Source organism: Oncorhynchus kisutch, linkage group LG8, assembly GCF_002021735.2.
Source record: "Oncorhynchus kisutch isolate 150728-3 linkage group LG8, Okis_V2, whole genome shotgun sequence".
NCBI lineage: Eukaryota > Metazoa > Chordata > Actinopteri > Salmoniformes > Salmonidae > Oncorhynchus > Oncorhynchus kisutch.
Window position 1 is genome coordinate 46,097,464 of NC_034181.2, and position 12,503 is coordinate 46,109,966.

Consider the following 12,503-nt stretch of genomic DNA (forward strand, 5'->3'; position numbering starts at 1 on the left):
ACACAATGTAAACAAGGCAGTGTGAAATCCCCAGTGTCCCTCAATTATTCCAATCTGGGCTCATTTTCAACACTCACGCTTCATTACCTGGGAACAGGCTGGTCCCTGTAACCCCGCTGCCCCCTCACCCTTCCATCTTCTCGCTCTTTTTCACTGTCTCACATCCAACATACTCCCATCTTGCATTCGCTCTCACTGCCACTGACGGGCACCCTGGCATGGGGCACTGTATTGGCACCAGATATACAAATGGGGTGGTCTGAAAATAACTGTCTGTTTGGCGGTGCTAGGTGTGCTCCTTTTGTGTGTATTATATTGTCCTTTGTGCATTCAGCCTCCGCTTGAAATGAGATAAAGCTGTTTTTATATTAGGAACCGTAGCGAGGGAAAACAATTGCATCACAGTTTTAGATATGGTGTGTACTGTAGATATCAGACTTCATCACATTCCTCAGACATACCTTATCCCTGTTAGAATGCCAGAGGAGAGCTTGACCATGTTTTGCTGTGTGCATTTGTTCATTTGTGTGGGTGTGTGCATTTGTGTGTGTGTGTGTGTGTCAGGCATTGGCACGGAGTGGGATTAATAACAGAACTAGGTTGAAAGTCTCATTTTGGGAAAGCCCCGGAGGAGAAGGCTGCTAATTTCATCTCTATAAGTACAGTGAACCCGACTGGCATGTAGGGCAGCAGCCCAGCTCCTGTACTACACATGGGCTAGATCCGCAGGTTCACTGGTGTGTGCTACATAGTCATACACACACACAGGGGTGGCACTATTACCGTATAACCAATGGTTATGGATGAAGACTGTCATTAAAATAATCATCATAACCATCTTACGTTCTCTTATTTTGGGTGGGGACGAAAAACTGACTGAAGACAGGACGGCCGGACATTTTGTGCAGTTGAGTCCGTTTCTACGGTAACATGGACTCTTTACAACGTCATGAAATGTTGTTGCTCCTTGCTGAAACAAGCACGGTGTTGTAGCGAACGAGTATTCGGTTGCCTATGCATCGTCCCTCATCCATGCAGCAGCAGCAGGCATAGAAGTAGAATGATTAGAATGGGCTTGGAACCTTTAACCATGCATTGTTTTACATCAGATAGCGCTTCGATTCCATCTCACAAAGGATGGGATAGAACAAAAGTTGTCCGGCTACGATGGGCTGCCATGACATTTGGAACATTTCTTCCTCAAAACTGATTTGAATTCATCTAAGCTAAAACAAATGTCAATAATGTTGATGTTTTTTTGGTCTTGGAGTCTTAGTCGCCCCATTTTACATCTAGCTAAAGATTATTGTGCTTCAGTTGCTAGGTTTCCATCTGCATGGCGACATACTTTAATGAGAATGTTCATAAATCCATGTAAAGAAAGTGTTTCCATCAAACAAACAAATGTTGTTTTTCGCTTAAGTTTAATGTACCGAATAAAATCTAAAGTTGTATGTCTCAACTCTATCGATTAGTTTTGTCACAAAAACTGTAGGAAATATGCCTACTCTGGTTTTGGCATGTGTGCTCTAACAGCTCGCAGATCCCGTGTGGATAAGTTGTGCGGGTAGTAGGGGTGGGCGATATGGCAAATACAGTGCCTTGCGAAAGTATTCGGCCCCCTTGAACTTTGCGACCTTTTGCCACATTTCAGGCTTCAAACATAAAGATATAAAACTGTATTTTTTTTGTGAAGAATCAACAACAAGTGGGACACAATCATGAAGTGGAACGACATTTATTGGATATTTCAAACTTTTTAATCAAATCAAAAACTGAAAAATTGGGCGTGCAAAATTATTCAGCCCCCTTAAGTTAATATTTTGTAGCACCACCTTTTGCTGCGATTACAGCTGTAAGTCGCTTGGGGTATGTCTCTATCAGTTTTGCACATCGAGAGACTGACATTTTTTTTCCCATTCCTCCTTGCAAAACAGCTCGAGCTCAGTGAGGTTGGATGGAGAGCATTTGTGAACAGCAGTTTTCAGTTCTTTCCACAGATTCTCGATTGGATTCAGGTCTGGACTTTGACTTGGCCATTCTAACACCTGGATATGTTTATTTTTGAACCATTCCATTGTAGATTTTGCTTTATGTTTTGGATCATTGTCTTGTTGGAAGACAAATCTCCATCCCAGTCTCAGGTCTTTTGCAGACTCCATCAGGTTTTCTTCCAGAATGGTCCTGTATTTGGCTCCATCCATCTTCCCATCAATTTTAACCATCTTCCCTGTCCCTGCTGAAGAAAAGCAGGCCCAAACCATGATGCTGCCACCACCATGTTTGACAGTGGGGATAGTGTGTTCAGGGTGATGAGCTGTGTTGCTTTTACGCCAATCATAACGTTTTGCATTGTTGCCAAAAAGTTCAATTTTGGTTTCATCTGACCAGAGCACCTTCTTCCACATGTTTGGTGTGTCTCCCAGGTGGCTTGTGGCAAACTTTAAACAACACTTTTTATGGATATCTTTAAGAAATGGCTTTCTTCTTGCCACTCTTCCATAAAGGCCAGATTTGTGCAATATACGACTGATTGTTGTCCTATGGACAGAGTCTCCCACCTCAGCTGTAGATCTCTGCAGTTCATCCAGAGTGATCATGGGCCTCTTGGCTGCATCTCTGATCAGTCTTCTCCTTGTATGAGCTGAAAGTGTAGAGGGACGGCCAGGTCTTGGTAGATTTGCAGTGGTCTGATACTCCTTCCATTTCAATATTATCGCTTGCACAGTGCTCCTTCGGATGTTTAAAGCTTGGGAAATCTTTTTGGATCCAAATCCGGCTTTAAACTTCTTCACAACAGTATCTCGGACCTGCCTGGTGTGTTCCTTGTTCTTCATGATGCTCTCTGCGCTTTTAACGGACCTCTGAGACTATCACAGTGCAGGTGCATTTATACGGAGACTTGATTACACACAGGTGGATTGTATTTATCATCATTAGTCATTTAGGTCAACATTGGATCATTCAGAGATCCTCACTGAACTTCTGGAGAGAGTTTGCTGCACTGAAAGTAAAGGGGCTGAATAATTTTGCACGCCCAATTTTTCAGTTTTTGATTTGTTAAAAAAGTTTGAAATATCCAATAAATGTCGTTCCACTTCATGATTGTGTCCCACTTGTTGTTGATTCTTCACAAAAAAATACAGTTTTATATCTTTATGTTTGAAGCCTGAAATGTGGCAAAAGGTCGCAAAGTTCAAGGGGGCCGAATACTTTCGCAAGGCACTGTGTGTGTGTGTATGTATATATATATATATATATATATACACACACACACACAGTGCCTTGCGAAAGTATTCAGCCCCCTTGAACTTCGTGACCTTTTGCCACATTTCAGGCAAAAGTGATGGTGATGTATAGTGATGTAAAAAGTTTACGTTGCATTTAGTAGTCCAACAGCACAAGGAACTAATTGTTTTAAAACATTCTTCTTAGCCATGGGCATTCTGAAGCACCCGCCAGAAGGAAGCCTCTCGAACTGAGAGGGTGGGAGGCATCGCCTACGATAGCCAGTGCCTTCCTTTTTGGATGTTTTGTGGAACAGACTGTTCAACTGTGCCTGTGGCTGACCAATTTCTTTGCTGGCTGTGTTTACTATTCTGGGCAGTTTGCTTTTGCTCAGATTACCATACCTGACTGTCACATTGAATGTGAGGATGCTCTCCACCAGACTGCGGTACATCCTCTCCAGAACATCCTGGCTGAACCCCAAATCCCTTCAATTTCCTGACTTGAAAACACACGCAGGCTTGCTTTAAAAAAAAAAAGTGTCTGCATTCTCTGTAAACCTCAGCTTGTCATCAATTTGTGTCCCTAGGTATTTAAACAGTCAACCACCTCCGCTGGTTGGTCGTTCAGAGAGAGTGGTTGGGACATTGGCAGGTTGTAGCCATTGATGATCAGCTCCTTTGTCTTGTCCACATTGATGTGGCACTTGACCGGCACCATTCTTGAAGGTTATTGGCCCAATTTCATTTTTTTCATTTTTTTAAATTTAAAATGTAAAAAAATTAAAAGCTGTCCCCATCTGACGTCACTCTGATTGGATTATTATTTCTTAAGATGCTGTGTCATCCGTGTACTTGAAAAACCTCACGTTGTTTCCTCGGATCTTCATCTCATTAGTGTAGATGGAGAACAACAACTGTGAAAGGACACACCCCTGGGTCACCCCTGGGTTCAGGGTCAGTTTATCAGAGAGGGCCCCATTTTAATGAGAACCCTCTGTGGCTGGTCAGTTAAGTCCAACCTGCGAGGCCTCCGGTGACATTCAGGTCCAGTAGTCGTTTTAGCAATGTGTTTATTTGTATTGAAAGCTGAACTAAAATCAATTAAAACAATTTGTGCATATGATTTTGCATGTTAATAGTGACTATCCATCATATTCACCAAGGGTCAGGGTAGCATCCTCAGTCTCCTCTTTAACAATGTAAATATTCTTTATCAGACTTAAACATGTTGGTCTGACAGTATTCCATAGGGAGAAATCTGTTAGACTTTAGAACCCCTTTGAACATTAAATGATGTAATTGTTTTTGGAGATGATTTGAATTGATGATAATGTATTACTGTACTCTTGACCCAAAATGGCTGTATTAAAACAATATTGGTGTAGGCCCACAGCTTTACCCTGCTTGGTTTGGCTGGAGGACAATATATTTGGATGTGTTTGGTTTAGAGCTGTTAGTGTATTTAGTGTTCCCCACCATGTCAAGCCAGTGTGATTTAGAGCTGTTAGTGTATTTAGTGTTCCCCACCATGTCAAGCCAGTGTGGTTTAGAGCTGTTAGTGTATTTAGTGTTCCCCACCATGTCAAGCCAGTGTGATTTAGAGCTGTTAGTGTATTTAGTGTTCCCCACCATGTCAAGCCAGTGTGGTTTAGAGCTGTTAGTGTATTTAGTGTTCCCCACCATGTCAAGCCAGTGTGGTTTAGAGCTGTTAGTGTATTTAGTGTTCCCCACCATGTCAAGCCAGTGTGGTTTAGAGCTGTTAGTGTATTTAGTGTTCCCCACCATGTCAAGCCAGTGTGGTTTAGAGCTGTTAGTGTATTTAGTGTTCCCCACCATGTCAAGCCAGTGTGGTTTAGAGCTGTTAGTGTATTTAGTGTTCCTCACCATGTCAAGCCAGTGTGGTTTAGAGCTGTTAGTGTATTTAGTGTTCCCCACCATGTCAAGCCAGTGTGATTTAGAGCTGTTAGTGTATTTGGTGTTCCCCACCATGTCAAGCCAGTGTGATTTAGAGCTGTTAGTGTATTTAGTGTTCCTCACCATGTCAAGCCAGTGTGGTTTTGTCCTAAGCTGTGCTATTTGTTCAAAGGGCATATTAGTTTGCACTATTACAACCCTGTTGTCTCTGTTACTGCCACGAGAAAGCTGTGTGCCAGAATGCATAACAGCACTGGATCCAAAGAGCCAAAATGACTCCACATGTAGGCAAATGAGTCCAAGCCACATTCACTCCCATCCACCCCACTGCCCTTTTGCAGTGCTCTGTTTGGGATGGATGGGAGGAGAAGAGAGCGAGGCTATTTGAAGACCGTGGCGTGAAAGATGGCGTGAGACAGAAGGCGGGGAGAATAAAATAGAGTGGAGAGGGAGGTCTGTAAGACCGTTATCACTTGGAGTGGTATAACAAAGAGATTGAGTGTGAGAGGCAGAAGCGTGTGTGTGTGTGTGTGTGTCTGTGTGTTTTCATATTAAACATGTTTAATTGGACACAAAGCAGCAGATGAGATGTGGGTGGTTGCCATAGCAACAGGGGAGGTCAGTAGCTGGGACTAATTCCGAAACCCGAGAGAGGTAGAATAAATGTTATGGGGGATCCTCAGTACAAAATGAAACATGCGAAGAGACCAGTCCCTTTTGTGTTTTTGCCTATTTCTTTGTCTCGTCTCTTTCCTGCTTGCTTTGTCCTCCATTTTTATGTTGCTCTTTCTCTTCATCTCTGTGTTGGCATTCTGCTGGTGTCATGAAGTGTGTTGCAGTGATTTAGGCTCTGTTAAACCATGTTGAGTGTTGCATCTTCTAAGTCTCTCTCTCTCTCTCTCTCTCTCTCCTTCTCCATCTTGTCTCTTCACGATCAACCGTACTTTAGACCCCTTGTCCTAGATAAGCCACATCAGATTCACATGTTTTTTTTTTTTTTTTTTTACAAACTTGTGATGGGAGCAGGAAGGGGTTCGGTGGTTGGGACTGAGGGGTGTGTCTGGGTGTTAATGTCTGGCGTCTCTCATGGTGGAATACAGGGCTCCACTGTTTTGACAGTTCCACTCGCTACGCCCTCCTGGGTGAGCTGCTCCCAAAGGGTGTGTGTGCTGTGCACGCAGGGAGGTGTTAAATGATTCAGCATCTTCGTGTCTGCGTGCCGGGGGGACGACACACAGAAGGGCACAAGGGCATATTTACAGATTCTGCCTGACTAGCCTCTGTGCCCCAACCGACTGACTCTTCACCTCAGAGACACCAGAATGCTTTCAAGGGCATGCCCCACTAATGGGCCCATGAGAGGGCTTCATCTGGCCTACACACACTTTTGCCCTCTCTTTCTCTCTCATACACACAGACATGGCACATAACACACACTCTTACTCAGTCATTGTCTTACATTATAAATAAAATGTCCCTCTTCTTACAGTCTCACTCCACACTCGAAGACCAAACCTGTTCCAGTCAGCACCATCTCTAACCTCTCTCTCTGTCTCTCTGTCTGTCTCTCTGTCTGTGTGTGTGTGTGTGTGTGTGTATAGGACAGTGACATCCAGAAGAAGATAGACCATGAGATCCGGATGCGTGACGGGGCCTGTAAGCTGCTGGCTGCGTGCTCCCAGAGAGATCAGGCCCTGGAGGCAGCCAAGAGCCTGCTCACCTGCAACACCCGCATCATGGCCTACATGTCAGAGCTGCAGAGGATGAAGGAGGCCCAGGTCATGCAGAGGGTCGCACGAAGGTCAGATGGCACAAGGTAAGGGGACAGGGCATGGGAGTCGGGTTTTGGGCGTTATAGGAACTTATCGCTGCCAAAATGCTACTATCCCCATAGGGTAAATGTCTTAATATGGTCTGGGTTGGCAATCGGTTAGGGTTTACAATTATAATTCCATTGTTTCCCCCCCCCCATTTCTGTCTCTCCTAGGTCATCAGATGCAGGGCCCATGGACGACAGACTACCCTGTAAGGGTAAGGTGGCCATCTCAGGTAGGCCCCGGTGATGTGCGTGTGTGCACAAATGTGAACGAGCGAGAGAGTCTGCGACAGACAGCTAGCGTAAGACCGGGTCCCCATGTCTACCCAATAGCTGAGCTCCGTCTAGCCCACTTCATCAGCCTCGGGCCCCGACACCCTGCCTCCTCCTCCCCTATTACTCCATGTGTCATTTCCTCATTCTTGGCCGCGTCCATGGCGACCTGCAGACGCTGTCCGTCAGGGAGGGGGGGGGGGGGATAGGGGGTAAGGGTAAACGGGGGGTAGAATGAAGGAGGACTAAGTTAGGGGTGGAGGGGGAGAGAATGGGGGGGTTAGGATGAGGGGGGGGGTCAGTGAAAGCAGTAATTAAAGAATTATGATGAACTGCCCTGGTTCAGTGGGAGGACAAGAGGACAGTATCTGTCTGGGACTGCTCACAGCTGGAGGGCATACACAAAGGTTGTGATTAATCATTGATTGACTAAGTAGACAGGAAGCCATTCTCAGCTAGTGGCTCCAGTGCATGGGCATACACACATTCAGCACACACACACAGATCACACACCGGGTATGACAGTGACTACCTGGTGGGAGGATATAAAAGGTCAGAGGTCTTCTACAGGTCGACCCGAGTGTGTGTGTGTGTGTGTGTGTGTGTGTGTACGTGCGTGCGTGCATGTACTTACCTGCGTGCGTATATGCTTGTGCGAGTGTATATGTTACATTTGTGGTGGGTTTCACTCGTCTGACTGTCCTTTGCCATTACAGACCTGCGGATCCCACTCATGTGGAAAGACACAGAGTACTTCAAGAACAAAGGAGGTGAGGAATCGTTGTGGTAGCACTGGTGTGAATCAAATCCTGTTATATTACCCATCGCTCTGAGTTTGTGACGTGAGTTGACTGAGGTGAAGCGAAGTGAATCAAATTGAATTTGGGTAAAGTGGTATGAAATCAGGTGCACATAACTATTTCAACCTGGGCCCATACCCACAAAGCCTCTCAGAGTATAAGAGTTAGGCCTGGGACGATACCAGTATCGCAATATTTTTTTAATAAAAACACAAAGCAGACCAAACTCTTTGGTCCTGTAAAACCTGCTCTGTGTAAAAAATATTGTTTGCTATAGCTTGGAAAATAAATACATGTGACTCTGGATGACAACATAATGGTGTTTGTTTCCAACAATAGGGCTGTTTTTCCTCGAAGCTAAAGCAGCTTCCTGTTTTGTTTCCTTGCCACGATACAAACAAGTATCGCGCTATTGGTATCGTCCCGGCCCTGATAGGAGTGCTGATCTAGGATCCGTTTCGCCTTTTACATCATAATGAATAACATTATATGGAACTGATCCTAGACCAGAGAACTCTAAAGAAAAAGAACTGAAGTAATGAACATGTAAGCGTAACAGTTCTGCTCTTTTAAAAGGACTTGTAGATCTGAAGAACTATACAGCTATTGAAACAATGCAGCTCATTGACAAGCAGACATTCCTACAGTGAGTCATTTGGGATGATGGCCACTGGCATAGAAACCTGCTGCACTGCACAGACAGCCCTTTTTCTGTTGTCTTTGGCTGTGCTACTACAGCTGTGGTATGGTTTATGTTGACTGCTACTAGGGTTGCAGATTTGGGGGAATATTCAGAGGTAGAAACTTTCCGTGGGAATTAACGGGAATATATGGGAATTAACGGGTATATATACATATACAAATTTATATTAATACCATTTAAATGTAGATGGTGTTTGCATTGGATATATTTACCATATCATATGGAGACAGAAACATAAACCTTTTACCTTATCATAAGTAGACACAATTGCAAATTATGAAATCCTTCCAAAAGAAAAAAAACTATTTCGTTACGACTCTTCACATGGGATGATTTCACTGAACAACAAAAGAAAAGGAATATTGAATGATCCCCAATGATCCATCGCATCTCCCAAAAACATTTTCAACATACATCTGTAAAATGATAGTCTAGAAACAAAATCTCTGGTTGTCTTCCTCTCAGGCTTCCGTGTCTTCTCCCTGGACCTCCTCAATGTCCACCTCTTGAACATCAGACTCTGAGGCCTCATCTTCACTGTCACTTTCCAACCTAGTTGAGGATGGCTCGTTGTCAGCCTCAAATGTGTCTGGATGGACCCCCATTTTTCAACCCGTATTGGTCAGTCTGTTGCGTGCTTTGGTGTGTGTGTTCCCAAACACGGACCAGTTGTGCTCTGAGGCAGCTGATGTTGGTGTGATTTGGATGATGACGGAGGCAACAGGGGAAAGAGCCTCAGATCCACAAAGTCCCTTCCACCAGATGGCTGATGAGATATGTTGGCAAGATTGCCATATTGCATCTCCATCCCAAAGCCCTTGCTTGGAAGTGTACTTTGCCAGTACTGCCAAGAACCTTTCCCTCATCCAGGCCAAGGTGGCGAGACACGGTAGTGATGACACCATTGGCCTTGTTGATCTCTGCACCAGACAGGATGCTCTTGACAGCATACTTGGGGTCCAACATGTAAGCTGCGGTGTGTATGGGCTTCCGGCAGAAGTCTTCACGCTTTTTGATATATTTCAGAACTGCAGTTTCCTCTGCTTGGAGCAACAGTGGATTGGGCAGGGCAGTACGGATTTCTTCTCTTACATCTGCAAGCAGAGTCTGAACATCAGACAGGATGGCATTGTCTCCTTCAATCCGTGCAATGGCTACTGCTATAGGTTTCAGGCTGCTTACCACTCTCTCTCCCAAAATGCATCATTCAGGAGGATCCTCTTGATGTGGCTGTCCATATCGGCAGACTGTGATATGGCCATTTCCCTCCAGGAGACTGTCAAACATGATGACATCACCACACCAATGGATGTTGCTAGGCAGCTTCAATGTGGTGCTCTTATTCTTCTCACTTTGCTTAGTAAGGTAGATTTCTGCTATAACTTGATGACCCTTCACATACCTAACCATTTCCTTGGCTCTCTTGTAGAGTGTATCCATTGTTTTCAGTGCCATGATGTCATTGAGAAGCAGATTCAATGCATGAGCAGCACAGCCAATGGGTGTGATGTAAGGGTAGGACTCCTCCACTTTAGACCAGGCAACCTTCATGTTCGCAGCATTGTCTGTCACCAGTGCAAATACCTTCTGTGGTCCAAGGTCATTGACTGCCTTCAGCTCATCTGCAATGTAGAGACCGGTATGTCTGTTGTCCCTTGTGTGTATGCTCTTGTAAAATACTGGTTGAGGGGTGGAGATGACGTAGTTAATATTCCTTGCCTACAAACATTCGACCACCCATCAGAGATGATTGCAATACAGTCTGCTTTCTTTATGATTTTCTTGACCTTCACTTGAACTCTGCATCCAGCAAATTAGTAGATAAAGCATGTCTGGTTGGAGGGGTGTATGTTGGGCGAAGAACATTCAGAAATCTCTTCCAATACACATTGCCTGTGAGCATCAGAGGTGAACCAATTGCATACACAGCTCGAGCAAGACATTCATCAGCATTTCTCGGACTACGTTCCTCCATTGAGTTAAAAAAAACTTCTCATTCCAAGAGGACCGTGAGCTGTTGCTATCGATAAGGTGTCTGATTCATAATTTTCACCTCGAATAGAAGTAGAGGGACTTTAGTCAGAGGTTTCTTGTTGTGAGTGTTGAGGGAACTTTGTGCACTTTGGCCAAAGGATTCTGCATTTTTGTTGCATTCTTCACATGATTTGGCACAGTATTTGCAAATGTACACAGCTTTCCTCCTACATTAACTGCAGTGAAATGTCTCCACACATCAGATAGTGCCCGTGGCATTTTCCTGTGAAGATTAGAAAAAACAAATACAATTCCATGTACAGATAAATAGTTAAGCAGTTAGATTAAACATCTCCTTTGTAAGATAAATGTTTTAACGTGAAACATGTATGGAAACAGGTGAATTAACACTCCTCAGTTAGCAGGCTCCAGCAAGCTAAAACCCACAGTAAGACATTATTTAAACATACTTTGCTGTAGGCTACTATTTACTAGTTAACAAAAAATCATGGATCATGTCGTATAAAATTATATTCACCCCACCCAGTATTGTAATCAAAACTTACCAGAAAGCATATACTGTAGTTCTTGGCTCAGTGTAGTACTGTGGGCTCAATAGCATCTCATTAGTGTCCAAGATCTTGAGAATCAGCTGTTTTTATTTAACCTTTTATTTAACTAGGCAAGTTAGTTAAGAACACATTCTTATTTACAATGACGGCCCTACCAAAAGGCCTCCTGCGGGGACGGGGGCTGGGATTAAAAATAAAAATAAATTTGTGCACTTTGCCCAAAGGATTCTGCATCTTTGTTGCATTCATATAAATGTAGGACAAAACAAACATCCTGACACGAGAGAGAACACTACATAAAGAGAGACCTAAGTTAACAACACAGCATGGTAGCCGCAACACATGACAACACAGCATGGTAGCAGCACAACATGACAACAGCATGGTAGCAACAGAACATGGTACAAACATTATTGGGCAGAGACAACAGCACAAAGGGAAAGAAGGTAGAAACAACAATACATCATGCAAAGCAGCCACAACTGTCAGTGTGTCCATGATTGAGTCTTTGAACATGTGATGGGAAGAGTGCATTACACATGTGATGGAAGAATGCACTGTGCATGCAGAGGGTTGCAATTCCATTGAATTGGGGATAGTTTAACCAAAATATGCCACAAGACCTAGAATTGCCTTATGTGTATCCCTCAAAAGGTTCACTATTATAAGCTTGCTTTTTTGATGAATTTAAGCTAAATTCCCAGGCTTAACTTCGCATGGAAAATGTCCGATACTTTGCAACCCTAACTGCTACCTGTACGGGTCTCTGGTCACCACCTAATGGTAAAACAAAACGAACACAGAAATCCTTATTATGGTCTGCCCCTCCCCGACAACTGGAATGAATTAATCTGCATGACCTAGTAGACCTATGCGCATATAAATTAACTCCAGGAGGGACAGGTAGTAGGAGAGTCTAGGTGAAGTTTAATGAGGCAATTTGTCAAGGTCATTAAGTGCAGTGGGAAGATAACTGAGCCCAAGAGGGCATGGACACAAACTCGCACACATACTCACGCTCAGACACACGCACTACACTCATGCACACGCTCACACATATACTCTCTCTCTCTCTTTTCCTCAGAGCTGCATCGGTGTGCAGTGTTCTGTCTGCTTCAGGTGGGAGGGGAGATCCACGACACAGACATGGTGATGGTGGACCGGACACTCACCGACATCTGCTTTGACAACACCATCGTCTTGTACGTCTCCCCTTTCTGT

General features: G+C 44.1%; 1 protein-coding gene across 4 annotated transcripts in view; it reads left to right on the forward strand.

Annotated features, from left to right (window-relative positions):
- LOC109895613 (rhotekin-like) overlaps window positions 1-12,503 on the forward strand; it is a 91,686-nt gene that overhangs the window by 64,633 nt on the left and 14,550 nt on the right. For all 4 annotated transcript variants that reach the window (XM_020489458.2, XM_031830437.1, XM_020489459.2 and 1 more), the window contains exons 2-5: window positions 6,746-6,960; window positions 7,132-7,193; window positions 7,950-8,003; window positions 12,367-12,484. In XM_020489458.2, the coding sequence (XP_020345047.1) occupies window positions 6,746-6,960; window positions 7,132-7,193; window positions 7,950-8,003; window positions 12,367-12,484 (449 nt within the window). The remainder of the gene's footprint in view (window positions 1-6,745; window positions 6,961-7,131; window positions 7,194-7,949; window positions 8,004-12,366; window positions 12,485-12,503) is intronic.